This window comes from Labrus mixtus, chromosome 14, assembly GCF_963584025.1.
Source record: "Labrus mixtus chromosome 14, fLabMix1.1, whole genome shotgun sequence".
Classification (NCBI taxonomy): Eukaryota; Metazoa; Chordata; class Actinopteri; order Labriformes; family Labridae; genus Labrus; species Labrus mixtus.
Window position 1 is genome coordinate 6101628 of NC_083625.1, and position 15644 is coordinate 6117271.

Genomic DNA, 15644 nt, shown 5'->3' on the forward strand with positions numbered 1-15644 from the left:
GGGGGTACTCACTGATTGGTCCCTATCACCATGTTTGCTGATGCTGCTGCTGAAGAGGGGGGGAGGTGAACAGACATTGAACTCCACACTCCAGCCGAAACCACATGTATGCTTGTGAAGAGGGGGACTGAACAATGGTATTTTGCAGCAGTGGAGCGGGAAACTAGTGAAAGCAGGCCCAGCAATGATTTGGCTGGGAGGGGCCGGTCATGGGGCTTTGAGTCTGTGCACTGAATGGATGATCGCAGCTGAAACAGGCAACAACTGACAAGGGAGAGAGACTCGATCCCTGAGAAAACATGTGACCCTTCCAGAGAACTTGAACCGATTGACTCCACACAGCTGCTGATGTGACAAAACAACATTCACTTTAAGATATATGGTTCTTAAAAATGCAGGTTCGTCTGTGGTAAAATAAAAAGCAGCTGCTACATATTTTGTCTGGTGGGCTGAAGCGCTTGGTATGCATTCACTCTATAAGAGTATGTTTATGTATGGAGGTTCAGCAGAGCAGGAAAGAGGTATTTTGTCACTGTCAGATACCCCCACACTAGATGTTAGATCAGGAGAGTGAAAACATTGAGCCACAGTGCCGGGATTTAGAATTAGGAATCAGCTAGGCTGCTTGTTAAGAGCTTTCTTGGTTTCTTCAAGTTCCAATTTAAGATGAGCACACGAGAAACAAAACACAAGAGTCACAGCAATTATGAGAATACAGTGACATTTAAAAAAAAATGTTGTGTGTTGGACCCCTTGTGGCTTGTAGGCTGAGATACAATCTTGTTCTGAATCTTTGTAAAAGCATTCAAAACAACATTTGAATCCATTGACAGAGGCTAACTGAGTGAGAATGAATGAGGGCAAATAGATTCATAGTTCATTTGAGGATATTTATGTAGGAGTAGGGGTGGGACACACTTCTTGGAAATACATTTTATGCCATTGGAAAGTCTGTTTATTTCCCTTTTAAAATGGTGCCACATTTGTACGGAACATGCATTTGAGGGATGAGCAGCAGAGCCGAGTATGTGGGTTGAGCCCATGAAAAACTTGTTTATATGGAAATAAACCGTAACTCTGAATCTTGTGATACCTTTATTGAATCACTGCTGCTAAATATCGATATTTCGATTAAAGAAAAGATGTGGGACAGCTGAAGATAGAAATACGGGGGGAGAGTTGGGGATGACATGCACCAAATGGTATCATGGTATGACCAGTCTGACAAGGACTCTCTGTTCATGGGACGTGATCTGAGCTAAACCCGGCGCCTCGCTCGAAACCTTTTTCGGTTCCACTGTGTCACTACTTTATTTCTCCGCATTGTTAATAAGCCAACGAAGAAGGTGAAAGCAGGATAAAAGAAGATGACCGCGGGATAATGTCAGACAGCGGTGAAAAGAAGTAACAGAATGGCGCGTGATAGGAGGTGACACCGACACCAAGTTAGAGTTAATAAATAGGCTACATTAAACCTGCACTTTACGTTTAAGGGTCATTTTATATTCCTCAATTATTCAGATAATCTGATGAATGTGATCGCAATTCAATTTAATATTATTGAAGAATTGCTGTATCATGATATTATGGTATTGTGGGCCATGCATTGCCTATCGCAACTTGAGTTACTCAGTGATTGCTACCCCTTCTAAATGAGTTGAACTGTAACAATATCCATGAATGCCCGTCTGCCAATTTAAAAGATGTTGTCATTGACTGTTAAATCATTGTCATTGCTCAAACCTCATTTACTCAATGGTTAGAACACCACACATACTCGGATATGGCTATATTTAAGAAACCGATGACACAGACTTCCCTCCTTGTAACGTATTTCAGAAGATCACTGAATATAGTGGGTTGAAATTGAGTGAAGTTTTGGATTCAAATATAAAGATGAAAAACTAGAAATCCAAACTCCAACATTACATTCTGCACAATGGGTCCTTTAGCCTCTAATCACCCTCCCTAATTTGTTTCCCTCAGCTTGCTTGGAGTCCACTTGTTTGGCAACACCTAAATGAATATTGTTTTGCCACACTTTCCTGCTGCCCTTCTCATCGAGCCCTACTTCCTCTAAGCCAGAGTGTGAGACACATAATCTGCCTTCTGGAGTCTTGTTACCTCAAAGAAGCTCATCCCTGTTTCCCTAAATATATATTTAGAAGAACATCACATACTGTGCAACTCACATGGCGCATTCCAGAAATCAGTGTGTTGCCCTTGTCGCTACACAGTGACACCTCTTGTATTACTCACAGGACTCATTATAAATGCAAACGGAAACGCTGGAAGTAAGATATCATGTCAGTGTGTTTGTGCATTTTGAGCTGTGTGTATTGTGATCGTCTTCTGTTGGAGGAAGTTATCAGACTGATCCAGATGAAACTCCATAGTTGTACACTTTTTTTTGACTAATGCCGGCCTCCAGCTCTCTCCCCCTGCAGTAATCTGTAGACTACTGGAACCTTGTTTCTGAACTGGTTAGGCTTTGCTGTGTGTATAAATACCGCCGACACATTGCAAGGGGGCTGCAGGCCTGTGCAGGCTGTCACCTGTTCAACTTGCTGTACCCACGGTGTCTGTATCTCGGTTTTTTATCACATCCACACACACACACACACACACACACACACACACACACACACACACACACACACACACACACAGAGAGACATGTAAAGCATTTTTCCAAAAATCATTGAACATCTTATATAATATCCATGACTATTCTCTTAGAATATGGTTGTAATCATCTATGGGAGTATTACAGGGGTCCTATACAATATAGCATATGCTAGATAATTAGCATGAGGTCTCATTTTATTTGTTGAAGATAAAATCCTAATGGAATAAAACCGGCCTGACCACAGATAAACGCTGTCTAATGATCCTGATGATGGTTATAGTGGGGGACCAAAGTGTGACTTGAAGTCCTGGTTTAGTGCTTCCCAGTTGCTGTGTAACTGGAGCCATGACCAGCGACAGCCGGGGTGGGCGACAGTCAGGGTGTTTGGTGGTGAGGGATTAAGGGCTCTTCCTCTCTGTCTTTTACTCTCGCTCTCTCTCAAACTTAACATTTATATATAGTGCGGTGCCGGGCAGAGGAGAGGTCTCGGAAACATGATGGAAGCACGCAGTTTTCGGATATTTTGCGGAGTTGTAACTATTCTCGGGACTTTAATGGTTCAGGGTAAGTGGCGCAGTGGCAAACGTTTGGCACATACCCACCAACTAGGTTGTTGTCAATTTATGCAAAATGATCTACAGCCTATCATGTGCAGCCAGAAGATCAGGGTTCAGAGAGATATCTGCCTCTTAAGCCTGAACTACATCGATTTGCATGCCAGAGAAAACTTTCTATACATTAGACAAGTTTTTAAAACAAAACTAATACAGAGCATATCTACATATATGATACATAATGACAAGCATAAACAGTTTATGTACATGACTCTGCACAATGGATAGCCATCTGATTGGGTGTTTATGAGCCTTGTAAAGTTTCTCACCTTGTTTATACCTCAGCATTTTGAGGTTTTGTCCGATAAAACTGACACTCATGTCGTCCAAAATCATCTCTTCTGATGAGTACAGCAGCTGCATTTCATCAAATGGGCCGTAAATGTTATTTAGTTTATAGGGTTGCCTGTGTTTGTTTAAGAGTCCTCTGGTTGACAGTGACGGGGTTTTGCCACGGCAGGTTAACAGACGTCCAGAAAGACAACTGATGCAGTGTAAGCAGAAGAGACAAACGTACTTAATGTTTGTCTAGAAAGGATGACAAGTGTGCTCCTAGGAATGCGAATCCACCGTCAGTCTGGAAGGAAAGGTTTAGAAAGTTGTAGTCATCTGAGTCCATCTCTCTGTGGCTGAGATCAAACACAGACAAAACTCTTCCTTCATTGAAATGACTTTGATATTACTATAATGGAATAGTGATTTGGGGACAATATTGTTGACCTGGTGTCCAAACTCTGTACACCCTGGATAAGAAAGCATGTCGTCAATAAGACTGGTGCAAGTCAAAACCTTCGTCTAGGAGGAACCGTATGTTATATGTCTAACCTTTGAAGTTGATAACATGATTATTTTTGATGGGGGAAACTTTGGGGGAAATCATGTTGAATGGATCTGCAAACAGCTGTTCTTAAAACTTTGGTATTAAATCAATCTAAAATTGAGATGTGATGTCAGGGATCATGCTGGGACTTCTTATTGGCCTTCAATGAGTTGAGATAATGCAGTGTCCTGTATTAACATGGCAGATAGTTGACCTTAGATTCTCCTGTGTGATTCATTTCAAGAGTATTTGACAAAGAGACGCTGTCAGGTAGGATTAGCTTGGCTTGCATTGACCCTAGTCAGCAGTGATGTTGTAATGTTTACCTTTGAGGTTATGCTATTCTGACACTGTTTTGCTACGTGACTTGAGAGTTTCAGGTCAGCTGAGTGAAAACACTTAAAACAACAATTCTGACTTAGTGCAACCCAATGCCCCCTAGGATTTGCGATATCGAACCAGTTTCAACCCTTTGGTAATCAACTCAGCGGTCATCTATAAGCTCTGTCTTTAGCTTCCCATCATTCCTCTCCAGGCTTCACTCTGAGCAAGCTTTACTGTCAGCTGCAGGAAGTTACAAGGTTAAAGCACACACTAACCTCACTGTGTATCCAAATATATGTTCTTATTTAATCTTCATTTGACTAGGATGACCCAGTTGAGATTAAAAATCTATTTTTCAAGAGTGTCCTAGCAAAGACAGGCATAATAACATAACTGAGCTTATTGCACTGCATTATGAAGAATACAACATACTATATACTCTCAAGGCTCAATTTTAAAGTCAGTGGTCTCTCTCTGTTCATGAAGAGAGGCACTATTTCAATATAATCTAATTACAATTTGAATTTGCTTGATTTAATTATAGAGATCCATTTCAATAAAACACAAGTGAATGACAAACCTTGAGGCTGCATTCCCTCTTTCATCTTATGTCTCTTTGTCTTATCAGTTACCCATCCATAGATCAAGGGTAATAATTAACTAAATTTAATTATTTACAACTGTCAGACCCTGAGGAAGTGAGACATCTCACCGAGTGTCTCTACTACACTGATTGTCCCAAGGGAGAATTACAGCTCTCAACTATGTGACATATGTGTGCCAGGCAGATTGAACCAGGCAGACCTTAGGAATAAATGCATCATGGGGGTTGACATCTTTACTGCTGTGTTGTATGTGCCACTGTCATCTTTTTTGCCCACGAGTGATATTGATGATTATTGTAGATGACCTGAGTGTGACTTAAAGTCCTGGTTTAGAGTTACCCAGCTGCTGTGTAACCTGAGCGTAGGATAGTGACAGTTGGCAATGAACGGGGTAAGGGTCTGAAATAACCTTTGCCTTTTTCTCGTAGACTCTTTGGAAGTTAATACTGAACTGTACTACAGCTAGGGAATGCCGTTTGACGCTGTAATAACTCTCAGTTTCATTAAAATGTGTCCTAACTCTTCTCTTCTGGATTTGCTGTTGTTTTTTTTTCGACACTGGAAAATGCAAATGACATTCTAATCTATTCTAATAATGTTAACACAATACTGTCTTGAATTTTATATATATCGAAGGTAAATACAGTTAAAAAAAAAGTGTTGGGATGAGGTGCCCAGGCAAGGACTGTAGTCTCTGGGCGCCCCATTTAGAGGGGGCTGGGATCTTTGGGAGCAGACAGCCTGGTTCGGATCCTACCTGACTCCTTTCCCGCATGTCGTTCCCCACACTCTCTCTCCCAGGTTTCTGACTCTGTCCATAGTCCTGTCTTTAAAATGGGGGCAAGTTTTTGAGTTGATAGTGGTGGAGCATGGTGGGAATGTATTAGAAAAGTTTGTATGAAGGGTAAAGGTTGTTTCTATTTACCACAATGGTTTTCAGTTTATAACATGACAGCCAATCTTCTCAAAGCATGAATTGTTTAACTGTTTTGTCACGCTATTGGCTGTAAAAGGATGTTTTAAAGAGCCCATATTATGCCCTTTTTGGGGTTCGTATTATCGTAATCTATGTACCTACTATTGTACGTTCACAATAGCTAAAGTCTGAAAAAAGTGTCTGTTTTCATGTACTGCTCCTCCTTGCTCCCTCTCCGCTCTGAGTCCGTCAGCTATGCTCTGCTGAGCCCCCACTGTTAGACCCCACGTGGGCCAAGTCTGCTCTGATTGGTCTGCCGATCCGCTCTGTCGTTATTGGTCAGTTGCTCAGCACGGTTCTCGGAAATGTCCCGCCTCTTTTACCATATTGGGAATGCAGCCACTGGCTCCGTCCGAGGGGAGCATAAACATTAGCACCTTAGCACTACTGTGCTACCGCAGGCTACGGCATATCGTGGGCGTGCTACAGAAGTTAACGGGCGTGCAACATGAGCTGCAGGGCTTGCCACAACGAGCCAATGGGCTTAGATCAGTGATCTCACACTGACAATGACGCCGCACTGACACATTTTTATCGAGGGGGGCTAGAAACGAGCGTTACATGCGGCTAATGCTACAGCTAACAGGAGGACGTAGGAGAAGCCGCGTTTCCGCGGACTTTGAATTTTTGCACAAAAATGTGCCTAAACATGCACAGGACACTTGGAAAACACACTAAAGAGCATATAAAACCAGAAAAAGCATAATATGGGACCTTTAACTGACGAGATAGGAGGTCAAAAGAAACAAAAAATAAACTTTTTTTTCAATTAAACTGCTAATGCATCAATTTATTAAAGCTGAAGCAGAACTGAAAGGATATAAGGTTTTTTTTGTTGCAGTTGTGAAGAGTGCAGTCATGTGTCTGGACAGTGCAAGAAGGAGTTATATGTCACTTCCTGTGGCCACTTTGTGACTCTAGTAAACAAACAGTAATCATACACAAGTGCTGTGCATAAAGTGTAGACAACACTGGCTTCAGGTCATGTAATCTGGACGATGAATGTCATTCAAGACCGTCTCTTACCAGTAGGTGACATGGTGAGAATGAGTGAATACAGATGGATCTGTTTGGGCCAGGACTCTGAGAGGAAGCAGTTACTTTGGATATGAGAGTTATAACAGCTTTGGTTTGTCACAGCTGTTTCATGTTGTGACATGTAATAGCCATTGGCACATCTTTTGAGCTTTGTAAACAGGTTTGATATAGTTGCACCTTTTAGGTCTCCTCCTAAGCTGGATTGGACAAAAGCCATAGGAGGATTTTATAAGTATGACCCCTGAAAATGGGCAAAAATACACAGTGATTTTAAAACAAATTCATATGACATGTACAGATGAGTTATAGGAGCTTTAGTTGTCATCGCAAGATACCAAAATTCACTGCACTGCCACAGACTTAAATGAAAACTCACACATTTTTACGATAAATCTTTATCAGGGTCATAAGGTCACAAGCTTTTTTTTTGGAAGAAATCTAATTTAGATTTGCTAAACATGCAAGGGAGGGGAGCTTGTAGGGTAAACCACAACATATCCTGTTGTAACCAATTGAATACTGCCATATAGATTTGTTAAGGGCTGGGAACTTAACATATAAGTAATGTTTAGGTCGGACTGAAACATCTACAGCGGAATTACTGACCACTTCCTGTTTCTTGGCGAAACCTGCACATTGGAAAGCTCCTCTGTAGACTGCCAACATTTGAGCTGGATCGGACAAAGTCTATTAAGAAGTTGGTCCAAGTATGGCCCCTGGAAATAGGAAACAGTAAGCATTTTACTTTCTAACAGAAAGAGCAGACCTGCTGATGGGTATGGATTTTTGGCAGGTGGAAGTTTTTGTCGTAGCTTTTTACATGATACATATTCCTACCATTGATGTAGGGTAAGAGCCGTACTTGCTTGAAAGTCTGTAGGGGAAGCTATGGAGCCATTTTGAAAAATGTATTTGCGTCACCCACATCAAATAAAAAACCGATGCGTGTGCAAAGTGTCATGAATTTGTGAGCATGTTAATCCCCTCAAAAATTACATTTATTTGGCTCACTTGGGCCCCGACTACCTGGTATATGAAAAAGGGGTTCAAAGTGAGACTCTGTATCTTGTGCTCAACGTGGTGGCCACAGGGGACGATAGAAAAATATTGGTTAATGCCATAAGCACAACAGCAGTTTCAATAAAGAAAAGTCAATAAGTTGTTTACCTGGTGGTGTTTCTTAGTTGCAAACAACAATAAGTGGTAGTTTTGCTTACATTAGCTAACATTAGCTACTGCAGGCTAATGAAAATATCAAACCAATCAAGGCATTTGTAGCAGAATCCGAAAGTGTGATGAGTTTGGTAAAGAAACATAATGTTAGAGAGGACTCATTGGGTATGCAAACTGGCAGCATTCATTCAATACCAGTGTCACAGTTTCACAGGCTTTTGTCAGTTTTGTAACTTGTATCATATGAAAGAAATTTGAAGGAGTGAAACTCTAAAGTGCGGTGCATTGTTGAAGGACAATATCTGCTTTCATTATGTTTAATTGAATCTGATCACCAGACGTTATTTCAACAGTTTTGCACATGAACCCAAACCATTTCTTTTCTTTCACGCAGTTCAGTGTAATCAGGAGTCACATCTGATCAAACACTTGTTCAAAAACTACAACAAGAATATCCGCCCTGTGATCAATCCTGAAGAAAAGGTGGAGGTTATGATCAAGCTGACCCTCACTAACCTGATCTCTCTGGTGAGAATTCAGTCTTTCTTCTTGTAAAAGTAGACATGTATGATACTTAAAAAGGAGCATGACTACACTCACCATCATTTCTACAGGACACAAGCAATAACCGTCATCATTCTGGTCAAAGCTTTAGACATGAGCACAATAAATGACGTTTACTGGAGTATAAATGTATATCGTCAGCACCTTCAGCTCAAGTAATCATACTACTTTTTCACTTATACCACAGAATGAAAAGGAGGAGACTCTCACGACAAATGTGTGGGTTGAGATTGTGAGTTTTCCCTTTCTTCTTACTTGTGGTATTCTCTGATTTGTACAAATCCTTGCAAGACTCTAGCAATGTTTAATTTGCCAACAGGACTCAATTCTTCTGACTTTACCAGGCCTAAGTTGTGTCTAGTTGTACTCTTTCTCATGTGTCATGCACAGCAATGGAGTGATTTTCGTCTCTCCTGGAACACATCTGAACATCATGGCATTGATATGCTTCGTATCCCATACAACTATGTTTGGCTTCCTGACATCGTTCTTGAGAACAAGTAAGCAAAGTATCCCAGCATGCCGTGCCACCTTACACATTTTTGATTTTTCTTTTTCCTGGTATAAGCCACGGGGCCAACTCTTTCTGTTTTCTATCCTCAATCTCTGCAGCATTGATGGCAAATTTGATGTTGCCTACTATGCCAATGTTTTGATCAATAATGAGGGTTGGATGTATTGGCTGCCTCCTGCCATCTACCGCAGCACTTGTTCCATTGAGATTACCTACTTTCCGTTTGATTTCCAGAACTGTACACTAGCATTCAGGTGTGGGAAAACTACTTTAAAAATCAAAATACATTTACTGGAGATACATTTTACCAAGGAAAAACAAATTTCTGTATAACTGTCTCTCTGCGTCAATCACTAGATCCCAGACGTACAGTGCCAATGAATTGAACCTGATCTTAGCTGTTGGTGAAACAGGCGAAAAAATTGAGTGGGTGGACATCGACCCTGAGGCTTTCACAGGTACAGTACATACATCGACATTAACTACCCCAATATTTTAAAACAGAACAATTCTCTGTCATGTTTTTTTATTTCTCACATCTCAGAAAATGGCGAGTGGGCCATCGTCCATCGCCCAGCCCGGAAGAAAATCAACTTGCGGTATTCCCCAGATGACCTGGAGTATCAGGAGATCTTGTTCAATATAATCATTCAAAGGAAGCCCCTTTTCTACGTCATCAATATCATCCTGCCATGCTCCCTCATCTCCTCACTGGTCGTGTTGGCCTACTTCCTACCGGCACAGGGTTTGTAAAGCCACGTATAGTTCCCTCCAGCTGTTTCCCATGTCGCCCAAGTAAAACAGACCAGAATTCAAAACTGGCTTTTTTTGGGCCATTTATGCTTTTATTCGATAGAACAGTTGACATGCAGCAAAATGCAGAGGTCAGAATCAAACCCATGTACAACATGGGGCTAGGCTATCCAGCACCCCTCAACACGGGCTATTAGACATTTTTGAATACAAGCAATAAAATCACTAAGATCAATCGGAACTCATATGAAGTACATTGCGTCAGATGTGATCTTGTGAAGACCATTATCCATTTGCTGATTCGATGTCAGTTATTGTCGTGGCTAAGCCTTTAACCATATCTTTCATAGTGATTTCTGCAGCATATATACTGTCTGAGCACTAAAAGTACTGGGACATAAAAAACTGGTGATTGTTGTATTCGGTGCCGTCCCCTGTGGTCTAAATCTCTGCTGTCCCTTTCACAGCTGGGGGACAAAAGTTGACTGTGTCCATCTCTGTCTTGCTGGCTCAGACTGTCTTCCTCTTTCTTATTGCTCAGAAGATCCCAGAGACATCCAAGTCTACTCCTCTCATTGGCAAGTGAGTCACAGTGCAATTGTCTGACGACATCTGCTAGGGGTTGTTTCCATGTCAATCCCCACAGTTTGAGTCTCTTCCTAAACACTGATCTTCTCTAATGTCCTTCCCAGGTATCTTATCTTTGTCATGTCTGTCACTACTCTCATTGCCACAAATCAAATTGTGGTGCTGAACTTTTCACTGCGAAGCCCAAGCACTCATACAATGTCCTACACCATCAAGCATGTAAGTACATCCTGTGAAGCTAACTTTAATTAGTCTATTCAAAATATATTTTATGTACTAATATTACTAACTAGAACAATCTTATCTGCTCCCTGCAGGTTTTCCTGGAGATGGTACCTCGCTTTCTTGGCATGTCCCCTCTGGTGGATGACAGTGAAGTAACAACAGAGATGAATGGGGTGAGGGAGCGGCGGCGTAGCTCCTTTGGCCTCATGCAGAGAGCAGAGGAATATGTTCTGAAACAACCTCGCAGTGAAATGATGTTTGACAAACAAAAAGAGAGACATAGTCTCAAGGGATCAAATGGTACGTTTCTTAAAACACCAACAGGTACAACTTGGACAAATCTTTAGTAATCAACCCAGAGTCATGGCGTGTTTCGGGTCTATGATTAGCAGATACCCTCACATGGGCGACCAAGCCGGGGATGATCATCCCCGGCAAACTGCATTGCTAACACTGCACAAACAGCCGTTGAAATCCTCCAGCTAGCTTATGATCATGCACAACATGCACTGTTCAATCTGAAACTGGCTAACCACACCAATCAAGACCAAAATACATGTTATTCTCGAGATCCACATAGCACCACTTTGACAGGACACAGCACTGAAAGAGTCTCAGAATACAAATATCCTGGTGTCTGGTTAGATCACAAACTCACATTCAAATTCCACATTGATACCCTGGCCAGCAAATTAAAACAAAAACTTAGATACCTCTACACTGCCCTACAAAGGCAAAAGGCAGTAACTTCAATTTTTTCGAAAATGAGTTTTTGTCATTTTTGGAACATTACAGATGTGCTTTATCATGTGGACAGATATCTTGAGTCAAATGTGTTGTTCTTTTGAGAAAATAGCAGGTTGTATTTGCCTTAACTTCCAAAAGCCCTCGAGAAACCAAGACAGAGTCCAGTAACTTCACTCATCAGGGTCATTGTCTTTGTATTGCAGCATTCAGGAATACTCAAACTGAGTTAAGGTCTTCTGCCTTTGTTTTGCTGTGGATCAAAGTGAAGTTACTGTTTCACTGCAGTGGAGTTAAGTTTGTTTTAATATCTGTCATCAAGCACTTAATTGTGCCATGATCACTAGATTTCATGTTATCATTATTATCATATACTGATTTAATATAGTGATCAGCAACCAAGGGAGCTAACAAATGGAAGTTACTGCCTTTTGCCTTGGCATGACGCCGTATTATTGTACAGGCAATGCAACGGCAGAGTACCTTAACTTCCAAATAAGGGTCAAAGGTCATGTTTAAGCTGAAGGTTTTTATGTACATTAATAACTTCATTAAAAAGACAAAGAATTGCCACATTTCCAATATTCTGCCTGCAACTCATTTGGCTGGACAACAAAAAGACTTTAAAGTCATTTTTCTCAGTTCTACACTCTGGCGACTTAAGGTCTTTTGCCTTTGTAGGGCAGTACAGTTCTCGGCATTCCATGGGCAAAGACTTCTTAAGTAAAACTGCCTTTACACACACTTGTTCCTATAGGTGCATTTATAACTATGATAATGAATTAGCTGCATTTGAATGTAACAGTTTTTAATTGTGTTCTTGCCATGCTTTGCATTATTTGTTTGTGCACATTTATTCTGTTTTAATGCACTTTGCCTCTGCTCTACTCACGCCCTTTATGATTTTTCGAGATCTCAATAAACGGTGACTGAATGAATGTTTTGATCTTATGCTCAGTGCAGCCTTAGCAGCCTGGATGTTCTGGACGCTGTTGTTTGACTCCAGGATCTGCTACTCTTTAGTCTCCCCACGAGTCACGTTCACTACCTTATGCATTGCTCCACTTGCTTCGTCATTGTGCAGCCCATCTCGACCTGGTGGATCTTTAGATCCCTTAGGTTGTTGCTAAATGTTCAACTTTTCATTTGGCGTGTTCGTTCCCCCCTCTTCTCAGGTAACCCTTTGGGTATCTTTCAGAAGGGCTATCTGTAGCTCTGTGTGTGGGTGTTCCCTCGCTGGAGATGCAGTTTGGGGTGCTAACCCTCACGGTTGCCATCTCTCTAACCTGTCAACTTTCTATCCAGCCTTCACCACCCAATTAATTAGTAGTCATCTAAGGTGTCCTGGAAATCACTGGCAAGGCCATGTTAAGCAAGTTTCTTGTAACACAATCAGGTGCAACAGTGATGAACCCTAGGTCAAAGAGTGTTCCTGGACTTTGATCATCAGACACTCTGACCTGGACAACCCAGCTGGGGTTGATAAGTCCTGGGCTTGGGTCCAAGTAGCTGCCTGCACCATGATGCAGAAGTCTATTTATAAAAAAACAATCACAAAATTCTGACTTTCTTTAAAGCCTGAGCGTGATGCATGAACACATCATCATTGTTGCAAATTTGACCTATAATACTTGGTTTAATATTCATAGCGTTAATAATCTTTTTGCTATAAAATATAAATGCCTTTTTGTATAAACACTATGACACATTTGTACTTGTAGGTGCTAGCTTTATCATATTTCATGGCCTTTATATAAGCCATCTATTTCTGTACTTGCAGGAAACTGTAAGTCCTTCAATTCCTTTTCACTGTCTAATGCCTGTGACTGCCTCTGCAATGCTGTTGTATGTTGTGGTCTAACTGTCAGTGTCTCTCTCCCTCTAGTGGATAACATAGATGTCAGCAGCACTGCCAACCTCTATAAGAGTTTGGCGCAAAATGCACCTGAGATCAAGCAGTGTGTGGATGCCTGCAACTTTATTGCTGACAGCACAAGACAACAAAATGATATTGGATCTGTGAGTGTTACTTTACATTTATGTACCCTTTGTTTTAAATTGTAACCTCATTCAAAATGAAACTGTCTTTATCGGTTTGAGTCACACTGTTATCTCAATTGCCTCTCTACTCACTTTTGTCAAATAAAGGAAATTGAAAGCTGGGTACTGATCGGGAAGATGATCGACAAGGTGTGTTTCTGGGCTGCCATGCTCCTCTTCATCTTCGGCACGGTGTGGATCTTCTTAACGGGACACTTCAACGTGGCGCCTGAATTTCCATTTCCTGGAGACAACAGAAAATACGTCCCAAGTTAAAAAAACCCCGAACACAACCACTTACTTTCATTTTACCCTTACAAGAGACGCTGCGCCCCAGTTACAGATTCAGCAGCGGAGGGATTTAATTTAAACTTGCAACTTAGTTCTTAGTCATTCATTTAAGATCTTTGGCTGCTTATATTTTTAATGGCTGAATGGGGTTTATGGTTATCTATCCCTAACCATACCAAATATAAGTACGTGTGGGGTATAATGTGACCGTGACTTCAGGTCAATGGGCTGATTTATCACCACGCTGAGGTTTTCAGAACTTTTCAGAACTATTGTGCACTTAAGTTTTGAATGCTGCCATCAGCACTGTACTGAATATATAAATAGATATATAGATAGCTCTTTGATGGACCTTTTAAACATGTGATGTGATTTAGTTGCCAATCCTCCAGTGGCTGATGAAAAGCTTTCATGTATCAGACTGTAAAACATATACGCTGCAGACTGGAAATGTTTTCCTGCATGTACAATGTCTTATACGAGAAGCCTGTGCATGTAACCTGAGCCAGCCGACTCTGAACTGAAGCCATAATCTTGGTACCATGACTTATTTATTAGAACTTTTTGTTTGGGGTAGATGACTCAGGGGTGTATTGTCCAAAATTAATTGTGCCATGTTTTATAAATAAATATTCAATTTTATTCATCAACTTCTTTTTTGTTACGCATATACATAATATATAAAAATGGCTGTGACTCAATGGTTAAATATACTTCCTTTGTGTCTGCTGGTTATTATCAGTGTTTGTCATTTTGCTGAGACACTAAAGTATAGAAGTGTAAATGTATTTCGACAGGTGTTTTCAGGAGCATTCAGAAACAAACAAAGAGCAGAAATGTTATAATGTTTAGTTATAACTAATAATGTCCTGATAAAAATGCAAGTCTCCTATCCATTTTGTTTTATCAGTTACATTTTGAACTTTTCAATTTCATGATTTTTGTTCTCCTCATGTGCAGCTGTGTTTGATTTACGCTTTGGTTTTGTTCACGGGGGAAGAAAAGGCAACAATGGTGTATAAGTTTAGATTTGTCATCATGTTATATAACTTTATGTTTTAGTTTAGGCAATGGTAACATATAAGTGTCATATACCACACAGTTGAGTCACTGAGAATTTGTATTTATCCTTAAGATCATCATTTTTGGTCAGTGATGTGCTCTTGTGAATTATGTTAAATCCCTACTTGTTCTTTTGGTAGTGTGGTTTAACACCGCCATGTGGTCTGAGGTTGTACTACAACAAGGTTCCTCAAACTTAATGGATGGTCTAATGGTCAAATCAAAGAGGGGGCTTTAACTTTCAGCATGTTGTTCAGTTGTAGCTTGCAATAGACCTTTTACACTGGACTTATATCTGATTAGAAACTTTTTCACAGTCAAACTTTTCCTCTCAGAAATAAGTTGGTTCATCCAAAGAGCCCTGTGTTTTGTGCAATACTTCTTATCAAGGTTACAGGCCAACAAGGTCATTAAGAGGAAGAGAAAAACAAAGTAAGAAATCCCAGGAGGGGAACAAATGGAAGACCATTCCTTTTGAGTCTTATGTGTAGGACGGACATTGGTAAGTAAATATAAACAGCAAGGTGTGACAATAACAGAAACGAATGGTCTGGAGGATTAGCCTAAAGTATCAAATGACAGTTATCATTACAGCAAGTTACGTATATAAGTTTGTTTTTTTAAAGAAACATTGAGCAAATAAAATGTGAGATTTCAAACAATCAATCTCGATTTGTACAGCAC

At 40.6% G+C, this 15644-nt stretch overlaps 1 protein-coding gene across 4 annotated transcripts; it reads left to right on the forward strand.

Moving 5' to 3' along the window:
• The first annotated feature begins 3051 nt into the window (after window positions 1-3051).
• On the forward strand, window positions 3052-15551 carry chrne (cholinergic receptor, nicotinic, epsilon). Of its 4 annotated transcripts, none has more exons than XR_009675874.1 (12): window positions 3052-3193; window positions 8574-8707; window positions 8931-8975; window positions 9134-9243; window positions 9356-9511; window positions 9615-9715; window positions 9802-10002; window positions 10478-10592; window positions 10703-10817; window positions 10916-10996; window positions 13453-13586; window positions 13716-13856. XR_009675874.1 is itself a non-coding variant. In XM_061056494.1 (12 exons), the coding sequence occupies exons 1-12, from the start codon at window positions 3124-3126 to the stop codon at window positions 13881-13883; spliced, it is 1557 nt and encodes a 518-aa protein (XP_060912477.1). In that variant the 5' UTR covers window positions 3052-3123; the 3' UTR covers window positions 13884-15551. The 4 variants fall into 4 exon arrangements, 3 of the variants coding, with proteins under 3 accessions (XP_060912477.1, XP_060912479.1, XP_060912478.1); XM_061056494.1 differs by having other exon boundaries at window positions 10916-11123; window positions 13716-15551; XM_061056496.1 differs by lacking the exon at window positions 13716-13856 and having other exon boundaries at window positions 13453-13587.
• The last annotated feature ends 93 nt before the right edge of the window (window positions 15552-15644 follow it).